Genomic DNA, 23,205 nt, shown 5'->3' on the forward strand with positions numbered 1-23,205 from the left:
CATTAGCTCTGAACAAATATTGCTTTTCCTAGCAAATTCGAGTATTCAAACAAAAGAAGCAAATAATAATTTTTGAAACATTTTATATTTAGGCACTCTCTTAGTAGGCCTACAGTACTGTATACTAGGTATACAGTAGTACACTATGTAAACTTTGTTATTTAATCAAAAGAATTGAATGTTTTCTTTAACTTTCTAGAGGTTTATGGTTTAATAATGAAACTATATAATAAAAATAAATAAAATGAATAATTCATTATTTATTAAACAATATCGGTAAAGTATCCACATGAGAAAGACCTAATTTTATAATTTATGGATTGATTTCACTACAGAAATATTTATTTATGTCATTAAATAAATCAATTGACACACAAAATGATAATACATCATTGAATGAATCCACTGCATAGTACAGTTTTATGCCATTCAGCTTACATTATTCACAGTAGAGCAAACTAGCCTTTACAATAAAACACACACTGGGCAGGGACACCCACTTTGTATGACTCACTACATATTACTGTACAAGTTCCACTACTAGTCATGATACAATTTTATACACAGTAGAAGAGCTTACTATTATAGTATTATATATCACTATTTTATCACAATGACAAATTTTAAAAGATTAATTATAGCTCCTTGCAGAAACTCCCCAAAAACCATAATTGTCTTTAGTTTAGGTTGAACTGATTTCTCTATGGATTGAAAAGGTCCCTAATTTTTAACTAACTGTATTACTATTCCTTTTCCAGACTGTAATAGACCAATGAAGCATGGAGAATTAACGATAATTGTTCGATACTCTAATTCTCAGTTCTGGATAATTCAAAATGTGTGGCTTATGACTATAATTGGTAATTATAAACACTCAAAATAAGTTGATAGTTCTACATCCTCAAACCAAGACATATTTTACATTGTTTTTTTTTTAAAGTCCTACTTTAATAATCAAAATATTTGAACAATATCCAAGATACTGCATTAGACTAGACAGCCTGTTGTTAGTCATAAATTAGCTTTTAGGAAGACTTGGATTATATCGCATTATTCATTCTTTCTTATCTGTCTAGCTGTAACAAACTATTTAATGTTACTTTCTACATAATTGGAAGAATATACTGAAAAATTAGAAAATACAGTAAATATAAAATTTAAATTTTTAAATAAAATGTTGGTTTTGGTTAATAATCTTTTTTGTGTTCATTATCAACACATTGTTCAGTACATTCTGCTGTGCAGCTAAAGAAGGATAGTACAGTATATCGTATCGGCGTCGCCAATCAACAAGGTGCTGTTTCTCAAGGGGGGTGGGGGCTGTTATTAACATAACTATTGATTGTTTTCAACTACTACTTGATAGGCCCCGTATGTAGTCTTTCAGGAAGGGCCCTCAATTTTTATTTGAAGGATTCTACAGTTTTTCCAGAAATGATATCTTCTGGTAATTTATTCCAATGGGGCCTAGGCCTAAATTAATTATTTAATAGTATAATAATTATTACCAAAAATAGTTTTTTTGTGATTTCTGTTTTTGCCTGCCTATTTTTGGATGGCCGTCGGACTAGGCTAGATAGCCTAGTGAGGCTCAACATAAGAAAATTCTAGTCTGACCTCTCTTTAGTAGTCTAGGCCCTAGAGTATGCCTAGCTAGCAAGCAGCATGAGTGCAGGAGGTAGGTATCACCTCCACCACCGTCGCCGACCAAGCAAAGTACAAAAGTAGCCTAGCTAGTACTAGGCTAGCCTACACTGACTATTAAGTAGGCCTATTATCAATATTTATCATTCAATAGTTTAGGTTACTTACTTTTAAAGCACTACTTCTTGCAGAAGAAGTATGGATAAATCACTAATTAAATCATGTCAACTTTCACAACTAAAAATATCTTAACTTGTCCCTCCTGTGTCAAATCAAAACACTGCTGTTTTACAGCAGCAAGCCTACAACTCGACAAAGCAGCGGACTTTGTGGGATGGACCGCGAAACGGAGATTTATCAAATCACGCCCTCATTTTCAGAACAACACAGTACTGTACATTGTCATCAGTGACACGTAGTTGAACACTGTATGGCGAATACCACTGCAATGCAAAGTGTCTATGTTTTTTTGACGAAAGTAGTTTTCATTCAGTCGTTTTGCGGCAACCAAAATAAAACAGACTGGATTGACAACTAACACTCGGTCCGGTCCACTCTCTCCACTCTCGCAAAAAAAAAACATGGCAGACCAAGATTTACCGGAGGGATGGGTTATTCGTGAAAGTCGTAAAAACGGTTAGCTGTTTTTGCTTAATTGAAAGAAAATAGATAAGTAACATGTAAAAGCCATATTGATGGCCAAAGATTTTTCATAACAAATTTTCCCCATGGAATTAATACTTAATTTGATGTCTAAAGTTAGGCCTATCTCGGGTTGGTTTGAGTGTGATGCATGATTGAGAATTTTCTTGGGCGAGGAAAGGGGTTTTCCCTGGCTTTATTGGGATTTACCCTATTGCCATGATAATACTACTGTAATAACATGTAACTGCTCAACAAGCACTAGTCTTAGTAGGACTTAGTAGCCATATGCAGGACTAGAATATAGAGAACTAAGTTTTACATACATAATTATTTTTTTTCACTTTCCATCAAAAAGGTAAAATATACTATCTGAATACGAAGACAAATGCGAGTCAATGGGAGAAGCCCACAGCAGCGGCATCGGATACTATGAGGTGTTCTCATCTGTTGGTGAAACATGTGGAATCGAGAAGACCATCGTCATGGAAACAGGACACCATAACCCGATCCAAGGACGAGGCACTGGAGATATTAAAAGGTTTAAATTGTATTTAAATCATGGTTAAATTAACATTAATTTTAACACCTTTTTTCATAATAATTAATACAGTATATATTGTTGTGGAAGAGCTTTTCCAGTTACAGTTTCAAAATCTAACTTTTTTTCAGGTCACAGAGAACGAATCGTTAGTGGTGAAATAGAGTTCAGCGAACTAGCATCTGAAGAAAGTGATTGTAGCTCAGCTCGTAAGGGCGGGGATCTAGGATGGTTCGGTCACGGTCAAATGCAACGTCCATTTGAAGAAGCTACACTGGCCCTTAAAATTGGCGATATTAGCGAACCTATTTACACCGATTCTGGAATTCATATTATTTATCGTACAGGGTAAACAAGGATGAAAGACTCTTAATAATGTCATACTCAATGTTTCCTTGCTTTCCTACCTTCTAAACATGGATGTCGCAAAGCTCTGTTTACACTATCAAAAAAATGTAATGTGCCCATATATGGACACGATGATGTCATATCACTACCATATTTGGGCACATCACACTTTTTTTGTCAAACTAGTTTGATAGTGTAGACAGAATTTTACAAAGTATTATAGGCAAAAAATATTAATATTAAATGTACTATTATCTCTTTTCTTAAAATTGAACAAAAATTAAAGATTATTTAGATCCTAAATTCTTATGAAGATTTGAGTAAATGTTTTTCTAGTATCACTAATCATGATCAACATTCTTGTTCTTGCTAATACTTCATTATCTTGTATTAAAACCGTATTGCACAATTATTGGACAAAAAAGTAAATTACTGTATTTTGCTATAATCAATGAAAAATATGCCTTTTCAAGTTTTTTTTACATATAAATTAAAGTTTTAGTTGAGTTTAATTTGATTTATTTATCGTATTTTTGTCAAAAAACTTGTGTACTTAATACAAATTCTATTGTACAATTGTTTTGTTAGATACATTTATTGCAAGGTAACATTGTATCAATGAACGGAACTCTACACCTAAACCATGTCTCTTGCTATACTAATTGCCAGTATTTATGGAAATTCTACCCAATATCTATTCAGTTGAGTACCTTCCTAATAACATACAAAAAAAACATTGTACATTCATTACACCATTATAAATATGTTTTTTTATGGTATTTAAGTGACCTACAGTAAGACTTATTAATTGGTAGCCCTTAGCAGTAGACCACACGGTCAACAAATCAACACCTATCTATAATCAGAGGCCATTCAAGACTCCCAATGTATATAAAATGCAACAAGTTTTATATACAGCTTATAGTATATGAACAGTTAAGCACAAAATGTGGATTGTATTGGCCTTTTTGTAGTTTATTATGCCATATAAGGACAAAAATGTTTAGAAAGAAACAACTTACATGTATATTAATAAATAAGAAATCACATGATTTTTGTTAACACATACTAAAGGAAACATTTTAACCTGTGAAAAAGTAAGATTTTGTCAGACAAATCAATTTTACATTGTACCACCTGGAATAAATAATCACAGGTGTCAATGATAAAAAATCTAAAGAAATAAACAGTTCTTCTTTTTCGTAAGTTTCGTACATTTTTAAAATAATTGATATTTCTTTTGTTTCCTTGATATTTCTAAAAATGTATATAGTGTAATATAAAAAATACAAAAATCAAATACAAAACCATAGCTGCCACAATCAATGATATGGGATGTGACCTAATTTAATCAAGATTACCCTCAGGTTAAACAAAATACATACCAACATACCTAAATATTTTCGTATTTCTGAATATTTTCGTATTTCTGGTATCTATTTTAACGTTTTTGTATTTTTTCCACTACTTTCCCATTGTTGCAGATGATAAAAAAAAGTGGTTTGCCAAAATATAATCCTCGATTATGAACATATTTAAGCAGTAAAGTAATATTTTGAAATGTTATAATAAAATTAGTTTTTTTTGGACGATTTATTACTAAACTCAACTGAAATATCTTTTTGGTTTTTACGTATAACACTATTGCATGTTAGTTATTTCTACATTCACCAAAACAATACCAAAGCCATGCTCTTAAAAAAAAAACCACATACATATTAACATAATTTATGTATATATCTATGAATAAATCAACATAAATTAATAATATGGTGGATATACAAGTAACTGTGTGAAGTGGTGTACACATTCAAGGAATGCTTTCAGTCAACTCGTTCGGACGCAAGTTGCGCAATGTTTGATGACGTGCGTACATTGTTCATTTCTTGTGACCACCAGACGTACGGGGAAAGGTGTAACGGTTACGTGATGCTGCCTGATACTGGTATTCATATGCGAGTGGGTGGATTTTAAAACCGTAAAGTCTGAAAAGTAAAACAAAAAGTTATGTAAATGTCTAAAATGTGAATTTTTTATTTCCATAAATCTTGGTTCCCATTTCAACGCGGTGCAACACAAATGAGTTGACCAACCACAAGCAACATTTTGGTTTGGTCAAATTAATTAATGGTTTTGCATTGTGCCCAAGTGGAATCAGAGATGGTTGATACAAAATTTTAAAATAGTGAGAAAAAAATTATAATTCTGCAGTTTTGGACAGTAATCTATTGGAGGTAAATATTTGGTACCTATTTACACCTCTGGGTGTGACATGACAAGTCTACATACCTGGGCACAAACTGGTTGGCTGGTCTTTTAGGACGATACTCAGGATGAACCATAAACAACATGTGTGGGAAGCCGGTACCAAAATAAGCACCGTCTGTGTGGTGGTGACGAGATGACTTAGGTGTGTAGACATCTTGACATTTTGGACAGTAAAGTTTCACCATTGCCTCCCCTGGCACGTCTGATAAACCTGAAAACATAACCAATAATAATTTACACATTTTGTTTTTTTTTTTCTAATTTTAGATATATAAGAACATTCACTAATTACTAGTACAACAACGTTTTCTAAAGCTCTGTCTGCACAATCAAACTTTGTGACAAAAAAAATGTGATGTGTGCCCATAGAATTCTGCGGTGTTGACGTCACACTGATAGATGGCGCACGTCACGATAGATGGCGCTGCGTGGTTGTTAGACAACCAAAAAATGCTATGATGTTTGTAATATACATACCTATTGGTAGGACTGGCTGATTTTCACAATATACCCGTGGACAATGGCCGAAATCACCCTGCTGATACTTTTCAACCTATAAAATCATCAAGAAAAAATACTATTGATCAATCTATTTTACTTTACATATTCATCTATTTGTTTATAAATTTTAAATTTACAAAGTGCTATACATGTACTGAAGTTTTACTATTTTGATTAGTATTTACTTGGGCCAACTACATTATACTTAAAAATAAACGAAAGAAACCTCATGTTTAATACGGCACTCCTACATAGAACCCGGACACCCCAATTAAGACACTTTCAGAAGGTGTCAAGTTTAAAGCTATGTCTACACAATCAAACTTCATATTATGCAACAAAAAATGTGATGTACCATATGGACATGATGATGTCATATCACTACCATGTGGGTATATCACTATCATATTTGGGCACATCACACTGTTTTTGTCAAACTAGTTTGATAGTGTAGACAGAGCCTTAAGCTAAGTTTTTAATACAGCATGTAATATTAATATCCAGTAGTACTAGAACCCCTCACCCCCATGGGGCCTACTAGTTATTTATCTAAGATGGAGGTAAACACAGCCCTGAGCTCACCATTAATGCAATACCCCTATTTGTCATTATAAATCTGGAGTGTATGAGTCCATATAACATCTCTGCCGCCTGTTCTATCAAATCACTCTGATTCGGATTCTCTTCTAGTTCATCATCTTAACAAAACAGAACATTTCATTATTACAAAAAAGTTACTCAAATTTATCAAGTATGAAGTACAATTAGATCGGGGAAAAATATCTGCCCAATTTCATTATCCAATTTCAATTAGAAATGAATTGCCAACATTTTGCCAGTGACACAACCATTGTAACGCTCATGCATTTAATATATTAGTATTTAAAAAAGATTTTCTAGCTATGCTATGCATGCAAATGAAAATGTTAGAATCCTACCAGCGATGACCTAAATTTCTTGATGATAAAATGTTGTTTGTTTTGTTTGTGAAGCTCTCTCTTTTAATCACTCTTTTTAGTCAAACACTGAGATTGTGTATAGAAAATAAAACTGGGTTGATGATGATGACTATCGATGCTAATGACATACTAAGAAAAGACAGGTTTTTATTTGATCACAAATACCTGGTTCTAAGTCTAATATCATATCTAAAGCTTGTCTGTAATGTGGAACTTGTTCATTCAGTCCTGTTAGGTTAAACTTGTCTTGAATATAATCTTCATCAACCTAAAAGAGAAAAAATATCATAAATTATGTTAAACATATTAATTGGGTGAGATGGAGTCATGGGCAGATTCATAATTTAGGAAACAGGTTACACACAATAATAAAGAAAGTAAACAAATGGCAAATAAATAAAATAACACAATTAAACGATAACATTATCACTTACTTCACAGAAGAATTCATTTCCTCGTAAACCACAGAACCAGGAAATCCATGAAACCTCTTCTGAACTGCTCATTTTCTGTAAAATGCAAAATTTTCTGTAAACATCATTTTATTTCACAGTGTTTCAAAAGGGAATAGAAAACAATAAGGTACCACCATTGACGGGAAGGTGAATTTTTTTCAATCACACAATCATATGAACAACAAACAACCCAACTATTCCCTAGTTCCAGAGTGTCTCTGACATCATTTCATTTTGATCCGATTAAAAGCACAGATCCTAACCACAGAGAGGTCACACACAGCAAGAAGGAGGGCAGATAGAGGGCCTACCAACAACAGAAGAGATGCAGTTAAGAGGACATTTAAACAAGTCACAAAAAAGTAAGATAAATAGTAATCAGATAAATGTACATAAAACCGACACGCATTTCATGTAAGTTATAACAGAAATCAAGGCTAGCCTCATCGTTTTCCACATAACAAGCATAACCGCAACCAACCACAGCAGCAGTCACCAGTTACCCGGCGACTGCACACCGCGAGGAGAGCTCATCATGAAACCTCAGCCTGCCAATCCCAACTCCCGCGAAATACCACCTTATCAAAAGTTAAGATAAAATCACTTACATTTTGTTTAATTTGTAGATACTACAACTATACCAAGCCCAAGATTATCACGCTTTTAAAGGTGTTACAAAAAACATCAGTCACTTTCAGTTATAACACAAATTGATTGTTTTAATTTTGTAAATTTCGCCTAAATTCTCTGAATCAATGGACTTTCCATACACACCGTACCTTCCTGCTCAAATACCGCCCTCTCTAGTTACCGGGTTGCAAGAGATTTTATTTTTATAAACTTTTTATTTTGAGTTGTACATTTTTTATGCAAATTTGTTTCAAACTAATTTATAATATTAGTAGTGGACCAGAAGAAGGCCAATCTAACCAAGACACACATCAGGATGATATGGTCTGGTAGTAATTTAAATCATCATGATTTATTTCTGTAATTCCTGTTTATAATGTGGCTTGTTTCCCCATTATTTTTTGTCAGGATTTTGTTAACAATGAATTTGCAAGAGCAATTGGCATCATCCAAGAGATCACTGAAGCCAGTTAGCACAAAAGTCATTACAGTTGATGGTCAAACGTTTACAGAAAGAAGAAATGAAGCTGGACAATTTGATGTGACAACAAGAGGAGGAAGTGACGAAGGAGCATGCGGTGGAGGGGGCTGTTTCTTTGTAGTAGATTCTAAACCTGACATACAGGTTCTGAAAGTTCGACCTGGGTTATATCTAAGTAAATGTTTAAAATAATTATGTTTAGAGATACTAATAAGCACCAACTACCATCGGACCCAATTGCCATCAACAGATTTGATTTTGTCCTTTAAACTATATATGGGGGTTGATGTCCACGAGTGATTACATGTTGGCTATACTTTTGTTGTATTATATATGTATTATATTTCATGCAAAGCTTATGCTTTCCTTCAATAATTATTTCTTTATAATTATCAAATTCCATCATTTTTTTCCGGAAGCATTTTAATTAAAAAATTTTTCTTTTCTAGGTAGCCAGGATGTAGCACATCGATTGGATCTTTTGAAAGAGCATGGTATTACGCATATTTTAAACACAGCTACTGGTGTACAAAACATATATCCTGATGTGTTTGTATACAAACATGTTGAGCTTTTGGATTTACCGGAAATAGATCTTACAAGGTATTTATTAAGGCCATGTCAATTGGGGTCACATGTTTTTATAAAAAGAAATGAATGCAAGTACAGTAACATGAAGCAAGGCAATCTAACAACAGAACACTGAGCTTGTCTTGCCAATATAGAAACTCCAGTGATGTAGCCACAAGAAATAAAGTGGTCCGCAGGTTGAAACCTTACCAACCGTACTGGTGGTTACGGCCCTGGACTCGTAACTGTCTTTTGATCTTATGTATGGCTGCGAAAAATACCACGTAGTACTGTACTATGTATATATTCTCTGTTGTGTTTGTGATGATAGTATCTCAGCCACATATAAACCCTTTGATCTCCGGAGCTCAGCATTCTGTTGTTAGATTGCCTTGCTTGAAGGCATGAATGACAAGTATAGCATACTACATGAGAATATGCAAGGATATCCATCCAATGCGATACTGGCCACTGACGGCTATGAGCACTCTCTGGCTAAATCCAGGAGGCCCTGCATGTCATGCCCTCTTACAAATAATACCCTGCCCAAAAAAAAAGTATTTTAATCAAATTATGTTTCCCCCTAGTTTCTTGGATGAATGTATTGAGTTCATAGATAAAGGAAGAAAGGATGGTTGTACGTTAGTCCACTGCAATGCTGGAGTATCTCGATCTTGTACAGTGATACTTGCCTACCTGATACGCACTGAAGGTGTTGATGTCAAACAGGAATTATTAAAGCTAAGAATACTGCGACCAAGCCTACGGCCCAATGATGGGTTTATGAAACAATTACAGGTTTTACAGAATGATCATAAGACTGAAGTGTAGAGAGAAGAGGAGCAGTGGCGTAGCAGCTATGAGCGCTCACTGGCTAAACCTGAGCAGCCCCAATGCAACTACTGTACCCAGCGTTGGAGGGTCCCTTAGGAGTGCTAAACCAGGGGCCCAGAGCATAAGGGGACCTACAACATGAGCAGCCTCAGTGCAACTACCCAGAGTTTGAGGGCCCCTTAAGAGTGCTAAACCAGGGGCCTCTGCTCCATGCGTTAAGCCTAGAGAAGAGTGTTGATACTGAAGCCTGTACTCAAAATTGATTTGTGTGTGAACTTATGCTTGCATATATTGTCAGTCCAAGCCATGAATTTAATATTTTTATGATGGCATAAAAGTATTCTGGATTATAAATATAGGATCTATGTCTACCAGTTGTTATGTTGAGATAAACAATATTTGTACACTATAAATGTATCAGTTTTATATTCTTATATTCATTGAAATAAATTTAAGCAATAAACATTTAAATAACTTTTATTAAAAATGTAGATAGAATAAAATTAAAACAAAACATTTCTTTACATATTTTTCTTGGAAACAATGAAACACAAAATGCATACTTTCTGATATTCAAAATAAATCTAAAATGTTCTAATTAGAAAAATAAAAAGCACCAAAGTTTGGGAAGGCATACAATAGACCAGGTTTATGTGAACAAAACATCATCATCTTTTTAGTTTTCTTATTTTGCTGATTATTTGGCAAGACATTGTACAAATAGGTAAAAACATAAACATGTGGCACAAGAGATAAAGCATAATTATCGGTGCTGGTGATGCAGTTGGCTTGGTTCAATCCTTTGATGAATCATGTAATTTCATGCTGTCCAGCTAGTGACACGATTGACACATATTATCTTTATATAAATAAGTTTTTATAATGTAGACATCTAATTCACATACATATACTGTATTGTGTTATACCATTAGGATTCCTTCTGGTCTAATGGCTAAGATACTCGCTCTTGTAAAAGAGAGTTACAGGTCCGACTCCTGACAGACAATGCTTTATCATGCAAATATATATTGTACATATAACATTACTTTCCTAATTTGTATAATTCATATTAACATTGAACAATTTTACACATATGTTAAAATGGAAGCTTATAAGAATATTATGGTTCTTACAACAATGATACGGTTACAAAGGTACGGTTAAAACTATCCCATAATTTGAGGTAGTGATTTAAGGATGATGTAGTCTAAATAATTAAGTTAATAAAATGCTTTTATTTAATTGTTGCAGATTTTAATAAATAAAACATATTTTCAATAATGGAAAGAATATCAAAGATGCCTTTTTAGTTTACCAATGCTGTAGTTTTAATATGAGATTTATAAATTATTCATTATAAATTGACCAATTGAAAATGAGATTACTAATTATTCATTATAAATTGACCAATGAAATGAGATTAATAATTATTTATTGTGAATTGACCAATGAAAATATGATTACTAATTATTCATTATGAATTGACCAATGAAAATGAGATTACTAATTTTTCAATATGAATTGACCAATGAAAATGAGATTACTAATTAGTCATTATGAATTGACCAATCAAAATGCGATTACTAATTATTCATGTTGAATCCACCAATAATTACTTATTAAATAAAAGTATCACACAAAATCCATGCAAATTACAGTACATTATCCTGATTATTGTATACACATACTCTATGTTTTTTAACAATCTTTATCGTTTGATTTATATTAATTCTCTTATTATTTATATTACATGATAAACGTATTTGTTTCCTTTATTACTTAAATAAATGATCTTTGGCACAACATCAATAATTCGCATAGGTTTACTTCTAGTTTTTCATGTACAATTTAATATTAACACTTGGTGACTAACAATAGGGCAGCTCCTTTTGCTGGCACTGTGTGCGGTGATCACACAATGGGCTCTGTAGGTAATTGTATCATAGAGTAAAGAAACAGTTCCTTCTTTTGCTTTATGCTTGTATGTACTATGTTCTGCTGGGGGTTGGGTGGGGCGGGGTGGTTGGTGTTACAGGATGGGCTCAATAGGCACTTGTATCCATACATTCTGAAAAACAAAAATAAAATTAATACTATAATTTTTTATTTTATTTAAAAAGCAGTGAATATGATAAACTTGTGTGATATTATTTAACTTGTTTTTATGGACCTTCTGTACACAATGACTTGTGACCCATACAAATCCGGGATGAGGAATAAATCGAAGATCACATACCAACTTCCCTGCAGGCGCACCATGAATTGACATGACATAACTTTTTTCTAAATAACAAGGTCTCTTTACACTAGGAAATATTACTTTGAATGAGCCACTGAAAACACTAGATTGATATTATATGTTTATTAAATAATACCTCTCTGGCATGACATGTCCACCTCAAGGCAGCCTCATCGTCTCCAAAATAGCCAGCACAGCTAACAACTGCTGCATCTTGTGTCCCACTAATACTGCAATAATATGGATACAAATGCATGGTTAGAAATAATCAGTAAATACCACTAATACTGCAATAATACAGATACAAATGCATGGTTAGAAATATCAGTAAATACCACTAATACTGCAATAATACAGATACAAACGCATGGTTAGAAATAATCAGTAAATACCACTAATACTGCAATAATACAGATACAAACGCATGGTTAGAAATAATCAGTAAATACCACTAATACTGCAATAATACAGATACAAACGCATGGTTAGAAATAATCAGTAAAGAATAAAAAGCTTGTTGGGTAGAGTCTGTTTTGTATTAATGTAAAATAATAATAATAATTTCAATTTCAATTTCTTTTTACTTTGGAAATATCATCCATATTAATAAGCTTATAAACAGAAAAAGAAAAATCGTAAACTCTAAACTTAAGTTTAAAATCCTGGATCTATAAAGTGCCTAAATGCTGTAAATAAATAAAAAGCTCTAAGCGCTGTACTTATGATCATTATGTAGTCTTACTCAAAAAACTATTATTACTGGGCCAAAAAAAAATTTATAGAAAATGTACTTAAGGATGTAATTTATACTTTTACTAATTAATTTCTAGAGTATACAGGAATCCAGCCAGACATTCTCGAAGCAGCGCCCTCTATTGACTCGCTCAAGTATAATCCCATCATCTTATTTCTCCCGAATTCCATACCCAATGCAACTGGCACTTGATGCAGTTATATGGTATAAACAATTCAACATGTACATACTATTACTAACCTTGATTGTACAAGACATCTAACTGGACATTCAGATATCTTATGCTGGACTTGTACTTCCAGGTCAAATCTCGGTTGAACAGCAATTTCTGAAAAGGCAAAGCTTGGCGGCAGTTCTCCTTGCAAGAGCATAGACATCACTGACTTTCTCTGTATTTTCTTAGGGTCTTTGCTGAAGTCCTCTGGATCCTCTGGTACTGGTGTGATGGTAGAGTTGGTTACATGTTCCAAACAAGTGGAGTTATTTGGCTCTTCAACGAATATTTGACTCAACCGGTATCTCCTTGACTTCCTTGTTGCCCCACGTTTCAACTTATTAATTTTACCAATTACGCTCTGAACTTTTTCCATTGGTTTCGATGTTTCTGGTCCACTGACTTCATCTTCAGGCTTTTTAACTTTTGTTGAGGCAATTTTTTTCGATCTTTTAGAACTTGAATGAAGAAGTTTTCTAACAGTTTGAGGACTTGATACCATTTTAGCCTTGATTTTTCCTCTTCTATTTTGTTGTTTGCGACCATTGCGGTATTTAGTGGTATACTGAGCTTCTTCTACTTTTAATTGCTCAACTGATGAGGGAGGCACGATTACAAAATCTCCTTCACTTTCAAGACTCTGTTTATCAACATCACTGATACTAGTTGAAATAGCAGATTGTCCATCTCTAGAATCGCTATTACTTCCACCAGAAACCGCAGAGCTCTTATTGGACGACACACGAAGAAATGTTGACTTTCCACAAACTATGTTCCCTGACCTTAATTTTACGCTGGAAGTAAACTCTCCGCTAATGGTCAAGTCGTCGCTCACTAGAAATTCACCAGATGCACACAAAGTTCCATTGGTTTCGATACTTGATTCTAAGGGGTTTTCAAATTCTGGTGGGTAAGTTCTGTCATCTGGTGGGAAGGTTCTGTTTTCTGGTAGGAAAGTTCTGTTTTCTGTTGGGTAATTTCTGTCATCTGGTAAGTAAGTTCTGCCATCTGTTGAATATGTCCTTTCTACCTTTTTTCTTTCATTTCTTATATTCATTCTTTCATTTTCTTTATCACATGGTTCTTCTGTTTGAACCTCTTTTTCAACAGTTTGTTTATGAGCATGCTCCATGGGAAGGTGAAATATTGGAGGAAGTCTTCCATCTAAGCTCAAACCAGAAGTAGCCTGTGACAGACTATCAAGATCACTGCTTCCACCAATATCAACTGATAGTACAACCGGCGTTATGTCCGTCACAGAGGACGCCACCGATGCAGATTCTGAAACAGATTCAAAACAGCTTTCTTTACTGTGAGCTGCAGAAATTCTATTTCCATCAGATTCAACATCACTTTGCTTCTGATCCCCGGAGAAGGCACTCACATTGCCAGAATCTCTTTGTCCAGGAATTCGAGATATGTCGCTAGAGGTTATGTCCGATTCTGTTACAGATCTGTTCTCTGGACAAGGATATTCTGGTGCAACTGGATTATTAGCAACCATTGATGCTGCAAGATCATAAAGGTTTACAATGACACCCTGATGGTCTTCGTTGATGTTGCCAAGTTTATCCATTAAACCATGCTGTTCTGTCATTAGGCCAGTCTCCATTAGATTCTGGTTTTCCTGTAACTGGTCATAGTTTTCCTCTAGGTGGTCATAGTTCTCTTCTGAATGATTATAGTTTTCTTCTAAATGATCGTAGTTTTCTTTCAAATGTTCATAATCCTCCTTTACATGATCACAGCTTTCTATGTTCCGATATTCATCTTGTTTAGCATCAGATTCACTGGTGTCTAAATCTTTCTCAAATGATGAATCCGTATTTTCACTTTCTTTTCCAATACTCGTTGAGTTTTCTCTTGAAACTGCTGCAATTACACTGTTTCTATTTTCTGAAAAAGCTTCAGTGACATCGTTTCTGGAATCTGAAGTTTGTTCTGAGCTTGACTCCTCTCCAATATCAAACAACGGCCTTCTTGGATCATATCTGAATCCATCCATTGTCACGACACTCTCCATACTTGCTTCATAACCTCTACTGTCCAAGCTCTCCTCAAAGCCTCTACTATCGATGCTGGTGTCAAAGCCTCTACTGTCGATACTAGTTTCAAAACCTCTCGTCTCGAAGCTGCTTTCAAAACCTCTTGTATCAAGACTAGCATCAAATCCACGGCTATCGACACTTGTTTCAAATCCTCTTGGATCCACACAAACCTCTAACCGCTTCATGTCTGCCTTTGCTTGCCTTCCATCGTCATGGACTTTGACTGCTCTTGCGCTTACACTGTCTTCAAGGTGATCTTCCTCTGAAAGAAATCCTTCGGAACCCTCAGACCTGAAGCAATCACGAGAATCTACCATTCCTTCTAGGACAGATAATGGATCAATTTCGTGGATGTTGTAAATGATCAGGTGACCATCTGCTGTTCCTACCCACACGGTGTCATGATATGGTAGAAGTGCCGTCACTCTTGGCGCTGTCAACTCGCGCATCTGAAGAAATCAAGAATGGTTGGTTATACAATAAATAACACTGCATGGCTCTATTGTGCCTATCTTATCAAGTAATCTTGTAAAACATACTCAAATTTGAAACGATACTCATTAAAAGAGTATTTAATTTAAACTGATGAAATACAATGTATGCATCTATAGTAATCAATACTTTCAAAAATTGTTATGTGCTACGTAAAAGAACATATGCATTTATATACTGTAGCATTTACTTAAATAAATATTATTACAAAAACGAAAAGTTATAGCATACTTTTAGAGATGCTGGAGTACACATATAGTCCATAGCTGTGTCGAAAACCATAATGCACGTTAAAGTTTTCACGTCCCAGAGACCGAAGGCAGAAGAGTTACGGATCGTGATCCACACTCCGTGCACGTCAACCACCATGTTGTTGATGTGCACACCAGGATTCTTAGACACATCAAACGTTTCCAACAAGTCAAGTTCACTAAATATGGTTGAAAAAATATTATTAAACATGTTTACTCTATCAAGCTTTATGTGACATATATGGACATGATGATGTCATATCACTACCACATTTGGGCACATCACTCTTTAGACATAGTGTAGTCAGAGCTTTATGATAGTAGTACATCACACAGCATGTAAAAACAATTTCTCTTCTCAAAAGTTGCATTATGTTTGTAGATATTAAAACAGAACTTTTAAAAACACTGAATGCATCCATTAAATCAACCAATAAATCAACCAATAAAGACTCATCCATCATCAAATAATTATTATCATATCTAATCATAAGAGTCATTATCATTCCCATCATTCTCCTACATCTTGTTGATTACCACCACAAAAATCATTAACAACAACCATGGAAATCATTATGACACCATCCAATGGCGAAACGGATATGAGCGATCACTGGCTAAACTCAGGGGCCCCAGAGGTTAAAGGGCCTTGTATGAAAAGCCCCAATGCAACTACCCGTTTGAGGGCCCATTAGGAGTGCTAAACCAGGGGCCTTTGCCCCATGTGTTATGCTACTGACACTATCACCATCCACAAACATACATCATAGTCTACTTCTTTGTGTTTGTAATTTACAATCTTATGATGGTTTATAGGCAAAACTTTGTTGATAACTAAAATGAAATAAATACCCAAAAACCAAATCGATCAGTCAATAATATAATGATTTTAAAAAAAAAAGAAGATTTTGTTAAGCATGCAGTACATATAGCTAATTATTCTTACTCGCTAAGAATGCTGACAGAGTTTCCACATCCACACCATATCTGCTGCATGCCTTCCAAGTAGAGCACAGCTTTCACTGGACTCACTCCTATTGAATGGTAGAAATTATCCATTGGCGTAGTGTCCGATATAGTCTAAGAAATAGATAAAGACAGAATTTTAGACACTGATCAACTGACATGTAAACCAGGGGCGGATCTAGCATTATATAGCTAAATATTTCATAAATGATAAAAACAATCCGCTGCAGAAAAAAAAAATTTAAATGACATGGCTGTTAAATTTTATGGGGCCTAAATTCGCACCTGCTAACCAAAATTATTATGGAGGGTCTAGGCAATCCAACCAACAAAGTTTTAAAGTCTAGGTTTGTCTTATGAATGGATTGTCACTTGTATCAGGCATCAAATAAAATTCCCTTTTGATAGTCCTTGGCAATGTGCGTAAATAAAATAACAATTAAAGCCTACATATTATGCACTATCTATTGCATATTTACCTCGACAATTGCCAGTGTGCCATTGGCTAACCCCGCATACAGGTTGCTACTCTTTACATGGAATGCTAAACTAAGAGGAGTGTCATGTAATCTTAAACACCAAAGCTCATCTCTACAAAACAAAGATATAGATAAATTACAATTACAATTTACACAGATTATATTTTCTTTTCATAATAAAGAACTCCTCAAATGTTTTACCACTACAGTATAAGCGCTCAATAGCTAAACTCAGGTGAACCGGAGCTTACGTGCACCTTGAGCAGGGCCAGAGGAAAAACAGGTTTTAAAATATGTCAAAAAAGGTTAAAAGCACCAGAAGCCTGGGGTCCCTAAACTAGGGCTCCGGGCCTCTGCGTTTATGCCACTGCACTCCTCTCTTATATATAGGTATCAAAATCAGAGTCATAATTAAAATCTATTTTCATTGACTAGACAGGACAATTTTAGAAGAAAAGGTTCATAATAAAAAGAAAAACAAACTTACTGGGACCTTATACTATAAGCATACAGATACCACGATAAAGTTCCTACAAGCACAATGTCGGAACCAGCCATAGTCATACACACAATTTGAGAATCCAACTGTAACAGAAAAAAAAGAAGTATTAACGTCTTACAAAAAGTGATTTTTCAATCATAAACACTGGTGGTGAGTACCATGTTGTATAGCGGCATACAAACGATGAAAAACAATGACTTCTTGATTAAAGCTCTGTCTACACAATAAAACTAATTTGACAAAAAAAGTGTGATATGCTCGAATATGGTAGTGTCCATATATTGGCACATCACATTCTTTTGTCACATAAAGTTTGATAGTGTAGACAGAGCTTAACTTACTACAATATTAAGCGTGTCTTTTGTACATTTTTCAGCGTCCACAATGCCAAGCCAAGCCTCACGGATATCGCCTCTACATACAAGTAATTTACCTAGCAAAAGTAATTATAAGTTATTAGTACATTGCACAGAATGAAGGTGATGCATATATTAAATAGTATACAAATAATGAATGTTTATGAGTGAAATGGTACAAATATTTTCATGAGACGAAAGATGAAAGGTTATATTTTTACTGAGGTTAAACTTGTGAAAACAGAACAATGGAGTATTTATTAAATATCATGTGACCTACCATTCTATGACATTCATTCAAATGACAAGGATATACTTTAAGTGTTATTTTAATAATTATATAAATAGTAGTAATAGAATAAGTTTACTTTTACACAAATTACACAAAGCACATCCAACACCAAAAACATTAATTTGTAAGGTACAAACTGTCTATAATTTTAAAAGCTCTCAAATTGTAATTAACTATTATTTTAGCAGTCCTACAAAACACCACAGGGAACCACAGGGAAGTAGTACATCATTTTGAAAACCAGAAAAGCATAAATAATTATTTGGAATAATTGTATTATTGCCTGCCCATGAGATTTAGCAGCAGTGTACATATTTATTGTACTTTTTAATTTGATTAATATTAGACAAATAAACACATGGTACATTTACACAAAACACAATGAAAAAAATGTTCATTTAAAGATGTATTGTCCCCCAAAAACATAAAAAATGAAGATTAATTAAATCAGACTTTGAATAGGTTATTTTGTAGTTTAAATAAAGTTAATCACTTTCGTATAAAAAAAAAAAACCAAAAAAAAAATGTTTTTACTTATAAAATAACATATAAATGGTTAAATTCAACCAACAATCCATTGGCTGGCAGCCAATTTGACCATTTTCTTCTTTAAATTACAATTTTTTCAGGTAAATACAATTTTTTTACATCCGATTTTTGGTCAAAGTGGATAATTATTATGTGACATTAAAATTCCATATTCAACAAAAAAATTGTAAAAATTATTTTTCAGGGGGACAATACATCTTTAAAGTGTGCACTGCTCCATTTTATAAACAGGGGATAGATATACTAAAACTAAAACAAACAATAATGATCACATTTGATGGAATTAATTTAAACATTTATGTTAGTAGCTAAAATACAGTACATCATTCTAAATTAATAATACTGTAGTATAAAATAAGTAAAAGTACTACAGTTACTACTGACAGACACCAATCACAGAAATAGAGATATTTGTTTGGTGCCAGTGTTAATACACAATATGAAGGCATGTTATTTTTTTTTAGGCTTCAGTGAGTACATCAAGAATTATAATATTCTACTTCAACTATGGTGAAGCTGCAGCCATGGTAAATCTGCAACCATGGTGAAGCTGAAACCATAGTGAAGCTGCAGCCATGGTGAAGCTGAAACCATGGTGAAGCTGCAACCATGGTGAAGCTGCAACCATGTTAGAAGATACAGCCATGGTGAAGCTGTAACCATGGTTGAAGATGCAGCCACTGTGAAGCTGCAGCTATGGTAAAGTTGCAACCATGGTAAACCCGCAACCATGGTGAATCTGCAAACAATGGTGAAGCTGCAACCATGGTAAAGGTAGAACCATAGTAAAACTACAACCAAAGTGAAGCTACAACTATGGTTAAGTTGCAACCATGGTGAAGCTAAGACAAGCATTGTTAACTACAAAGTTTGATGATCTCTATTCTAAAATTCAAAAAGTTTTCCATATAATACCAAGCATTTTCTAGATTTCTACATACGCCACAGACACACACAGAAAAGCAACGAAACAGTGGTTAGCAAAAAAAAAGAAGAAGAAAACGTACAACTCCACTCACATGTTAATCATAATCCTGTTTCAACTGAATAAAAGAAATCAATGGCGCCTGCAGTATCCAAATATTCACGGCCAGCTAAAGTCTTATTGCTGCTGCAGGATAAACTAAATGATTCTGTACACAACAAATTCTCGATAGTCTCAAAATTCTACAAGTTTTTAAGGTCTGTTTGCCGCAACGTTTAACTATACGTAGATGCTAAATATTTACATTACTATAGAACATATGGTAGAAATGGGTAAAAGGCGGACTGTAGTAGAAAAAGTGTGATTGGACGAAATTAATCATCAGACGGACTGTTCTGAGCATGCTCGGCATCTTCATGCTCAGATCCGTTGGTCATGTGATCCTCACCTGGTGAGCTTTCAACGCAGCAATCCATTTTAAGGTCATTATTGCAATTTTCTCGGACCTTTTGTTTTTCTTTTTGAAGACCTTCTTGTCTGTCAAACTCCTCGCGCGCCCTCTGTTGTTGATCGTAAACGTTACGCAGAATCTTGATGTGATGGTTCTGTTTTTCGTTGATGAGACTCATACTTGGGAATGGTTCCAAATCAGAGTATGCAATCTTTAACAAACAAAAATACTTAAAAGTACAAACAGGTACACAGTATATGTATTAAAAACTAATCATGGTTACAATAATTGTTATTTGGTGTAAAGGTGGCTCTACCTAATCTAAAGCTCTGTCTACACTATCAAACTTTGTGTGACAAAAAAAATGTGCCCATATATGGACATGATGATGTCATATCACTATCAAACTAGTTTGATAGTGTAACAGAGCTTTATTTTCAAAAATAATATGTAGGGCATTGTGGGATATACTTTTTCTTATTACACTGTGTATATTTAAACATTGTAGTTGTATTTTGTATGTGCATGACCCCAGGGAAGAACAACCATAAGTTTATCTGGACCTCCGTGGTAAAATAATATAATGTTGTTGAATATAATTGAAGGAAAGTGTTTGTTTTTTGTTTCTTTTTTCTTTTAGACAAGAACGAATACTTTCTAAATGTTCCATTTGGCGCACAGAATATACTGTCTAGAGTTGGATAATATATTCATTCTATGTGTTGCCAAGTATCAGTCACACTCTACATACACTTTTTATCCGTCAATCACCAAACCTACTGAGATTGATTCATGTCACTTTTAATCTTTGTGTCATGACATTCATTATTCAGAATTGCGTTTCTTTTCTACTTTAGTTTAATATGAAGTTCATAGCACTCAACCTAATGTTCAATTTAAAACAGTATTACATGTTATCTATATTCAATGTTCCATCAAACAATTTCAATATACAAAAACTATAATATTCATAAATAATTTGATTAATATTTGCATAAACACCTTGATGAGTGTGTCGGCATCGTAGGTAACCTTTGCCAGATGTCTCATGTCCTTCATGATTGCCAGTGTATCGTCTTTTTCTAATAGCGACATCTCGTGCATTTGTAGAAGACCGACAGCAAAACGGAAGAGAGCCTCAAGACCATCGAGAAGAAAACAGTCCCACACTCTAAGCATCACCTGAAAGGTAAACAAGATGATTTCATACAACAAGTGTTTGGCTTTAATTCATCAGAAAGACAGAGAGCCAATATGCTCCAAATAATTACAATGACTGCTAAATCAATTTTAGGCTACAGCTCTGTCTACACTATCAAACTAGTTTGACAAAAAAGTGTGATGTGCTCAAATATGGTAGTGATATGACATCATCATGTCCAACTTTGGGCACATCACATTTTGTCACATAAAGTTTGATAGTGTAGACAGAGCTTAAGGCTCACCTCAAATGGGACAATGTCATAGAACACACCAAGGAACCAGTTGAGAGTGAATGAACACATCTCAATGCCAATATCTTCAAGATGAGCGTGTAGTCGTGGTAACTTGATCTGAAGCAACTCTTTGAGCACGCTCTGATCAGCTTGCGCTCCGATTAAACTGATGTCAAAGTAATTGGGAGGAAAACAATGTTCTACAATTGCAACAAGACTCCTGTAATTAAACATAAATAATAAAATTATGACTACATGAACAAAAGTCATTAAAAATCACCTAGCATTGTGGGATACTTTACTTACACTTCTTGTGTATTATATTTAAAAATTGATAACAAATGTATTACCAGAATGCTGTTTCCTCATCCATGAAGAGGAGACTAACTGACGTGATGAAGTTCATTCCTTGACAGTAACCAACGGACGGATTATGAATGCAAAATGCCTTTAATACTTCCTCTAAACGACAAATCTACATGAAAACAATTTGCATACAAATGAATATTCAAAATAACATATTATTGAATAAAGTCTCTGAAAAGGGGGAAAAAAAACTTAAAATGATATATAAAGTATACAAAGTAATAATATTAGTAAAAATGAAAGTTTTTATATTCAATATATTGTAATGAGCCCAGTATTGCGAGATGACATTTTAGTGATTTCTTCTTTACTATGAAGTATGCTGTTGTATTATTGTACAGTTTTTGTATGACATTTTTTTTGATAGATATTATTTTTATCAAGAGGTCTTTGGTCTATGTTCAAGTGAAGGAACTGATCATTAAGGAAACTTTATTTAATAACAAAGAAGTAAACAAATGAAAGTGATATTTAAAAAGATAATATATATGTATATCAGTTACCCCATCAGATTTCTTCTTTTCAAAGTGAATGTTAAAAGGCATTGTTCTTAGAAGATCTAAGTTGATTTGTCGACGATACTTCTCCACTTCAGATGCATTATCAATACGATTACATAAACTTATGTAGTAATCACTGCCCTGTGGAGAAATAAAAATAAAACTGAAAATTCAGAATATCATTAAAATATCTAATTTCATCTAGCTCATGTTTACTTTAAAGAACCTAGTACATCTTTCGAGACGAGTAGGAGGTTACCCCAATGTACTAGTATACACAAAGCCACTGTCACTCATCAAGAGTTGATTGTCAGCATAAGTTGTTTAGGGTCATCCTCTATAAATAAGGTGTAATCAAAATAAAAAATAAATTAATAAGATTTTCCTAAAGCTTGTTTTCGTTTGCTGCTTACTTATAATTTAGTTTTTGTCGATTTATTTAGCAATTTTGTAAATAAAATATTTAAACATCAGCCTTAACATTGTTGTTTCTTTTCAGTATTTTGTTTTTG

The 23,205-nt window shown here is 33.9% G+C and overlaps 5 protein-coding genes across 10 annotated transcripts in view; 2 read left to right on the top strand and 3 right to left on the bottom strand.

The window, feature by feature from the left end:
- Positions 1–1,926, bottom strand: part of LOC144837086 (EVI5-like protein) — a 34,674-nt gene extending 32,748 nt beyond the window's left edge. For all 5 annotated transcript variants that reach the window (XM_078692081.1, XM_078692079.1, XM_078692078.1 and 2 more), the window contains exon 1: positions 1,813–1,926. The gene's annotated coding sequence lies outside the window, so the exon portion shown is untranslated. The remainder of the gene's footprint in view (positions 1–1,812) is intronic.
- Positions 1,927–2,136: 210 nt separating this feature from the next.
- Positions 2,137–3,690, top strand: LOC144837100 (peptidyl-prolyl cis-trans isomerase NIMA-interacting 1-like). Its single transcript, XM_078692100.1, has 3 exons — positions 2,137–2,280; positions 2,645–2,827; positions 2,959–3,690. The coding sequence occupies exons 1-3, from the start codon at positions 2,226–2,228 to the stop codon at positions 3,177–3,179; spliced, it is 459 nt and encodes a 152-aa protein (XP_078548226.1). The 5' UTR covers positions 2,137–2,225; the 3' UTR covers positions 3,180–3,690.
- Positions 3,691–4,358: 668 nt separating this feature from the next.
- On the bottom strand, positions 4,359–8,150 carry LOC144837097 (casein kinase II subunit beta). The gene is made up of 7 exons (XM_078692098.1): positions 7,967–8,150; positions 7,338–7,412; positions 7,069–7,171; positions 6,527–6,642; positions 5,921–5,996; positions 5,465–5,654; positions 4,359–5,160 (listed from the first exon to the last, which is right to left on the bottom strand). Exons 2-7 carry the CDS (start codon positions 7,407–7,409, stop codon positions 5,055–5,057), a joined length of 663 nt encoding a protein of 220 aa, XP_078548224.1. The 5' UTR covers positions 7,410–7,412; positions 7,967–8,150; the 3' UTR covers positions 4,359–5,054.
- Positions 7,664–10,323, top strand: LOC144837099 (dual specificity protein phosphatase 19-like). Its single transcript, XM_078692099.1, has 4 exons — positions 7,664–7,720; positions 8,397–8,644; positions 8,919–9,072; positions 9,627–10,323. Exons 2-4 carry the CDS (start codon positions 8,410–8,412, stop codon positions 9,868–9,870), a joined length of 633 nt encoding a protein of 210 aa, XP_078548225.1. The 5' UTR covers positions 7,664–7,720; positions 8,397–8,409; the 3' UTR covers positions 9,871–10,323.
- An 11-nt stretch (positions 10,324–10,334) lies between these two features.
- Positions 10,335–23,205, bottom strand: part of LOC144837085 (uncharacterized) — a 53,355-nt gene continuing 40,484 nt past the window's right edge. For both annotated transcript variants that reach the window (XM_078692076.1, XM_078692075.1), the window contains exons 16-28: positions 22,697–22,834; positions 22,178–22,302; positions 21,837–22,047; positions 21,394–21,573; positions 20,389–20,602; positions 18,160–18,251; positions 17,804–17,901; positions 17,317–17,428; positions 16,818–16,951; positions 15,852–16,050; positions 13,107–15,577; positions 12,249–12,342; positions 10,335–11,941 (exon numbers count right to left, since the gene is read on the bottom strand). In XM_078692076.1, coding sequence (XP_078548202.1) covers positions 11,903–11,941; positions 12,249–12,342; positions 13,107–15,577; positions 15,852–16,050; positions 16,818–16,951; positions 17,317–17,428; positions 17,804–17,901; positions 18,160–18,251; positions 20,389–20,602; positions 21,394–21,573; positions 21,837–22,047; positions 22,178–22,302; positions 22,697–22,834 — 4,107 coding nt within the window. In that variant the 3' untranslated portion in view covers positions 10,335–11,902. The remainder of the gene's footprint in view (positions 11,942–12,248; positions 12,343–13,106; positions 15,578–15,851; positions 16,051–16,817; positions 16,952–17,316; positions 17,429–17,803; positions 17,902–18,159; positions 18,252–20,388; positions 20,603–21,393; positions 21,574–21,836; positions 22,048–22,177; positions 22,303–22,696; positions 22,835–23,205) is intronic.

Source organism: Antedon bifida, chromosome 3 (assembly GCF_963402885.1).
Source record: "Antedon bifida chromosome 3, ecAntBifi1.1, whole genome shotgun sequence".
Classification (NCBI taxonomy): domain Eukaryota; kingdom Metazoa; phylum Echinodermata; class Crinoidea; order Comatulida; family Antedonidae; genus Antedon; species Antedon bifida.

Bases quoted from the DNA above. Each gene is read 5' to 3' on its own strand.
- LOC144837100 (XM_078692100.1), top strand. From the start codon at position 2,226: ATGGCAGACCAAGATTTACCGGAGGGATGGGTTATTCGTGAAAGTCGT. The intron at 2,281-2,644 runs GTTAGCTGTTTT...TCCATCAAAAAG, and splicing joins TCGTGAAAGTCGTAAAAACG to GTAAAATATACTATCTGAAT. The intron at 2,828-2,958 runs GTTTAAATTGTA...ACTTTTTTTCAG, and splicing joins GGCACTGGAGATATTAAAAG to GTCACAGAGAACGAATCGTT.
- LOC144837097 (XM_078692098.1), bottom strand. From the start codon at position 7,409: ATGAGCAGTTCAGAAGAGGTTTCATGGATTTCCTGGTTCTGTGGTTTA. The intron at 7,172-7,337 runs GTAAGTGATAAT...TTTCTCTTTTAG, and splicing joins GAAATGAATTCTTCTGTGAA to GTTGATGAAGATTATATTCA. The intron at 5,997-6,526 runs GTGAGCTCAGGG...ATGATTTTATAG, and splicing joins ATAGGGGTATTGCATTAATG to GTTGAAAAGTATCAGCAGGG.
- LOC144837099 (XM_078692099.1), top strand. From the start codon at position 8,410: ATGAATTTGCAAGAGCAATTGGCATCATCCAAGAGATCACTGAAGCCA. The intron at 8,645-8,918 runs GTAAATGTTTAA...TTTCTTTTCTAG, and splicing joins TCGACCTGGGTTATATCTAA to GTAGCCAGGATGTAGCACAT. The intron at 9,073-9,626 runs GTATTTATTAAG...GTTTCCCCCTAG, and splicing joins CCGGAAATAGATCTTACAAG to TTTCTTGGATGAATGTATTG.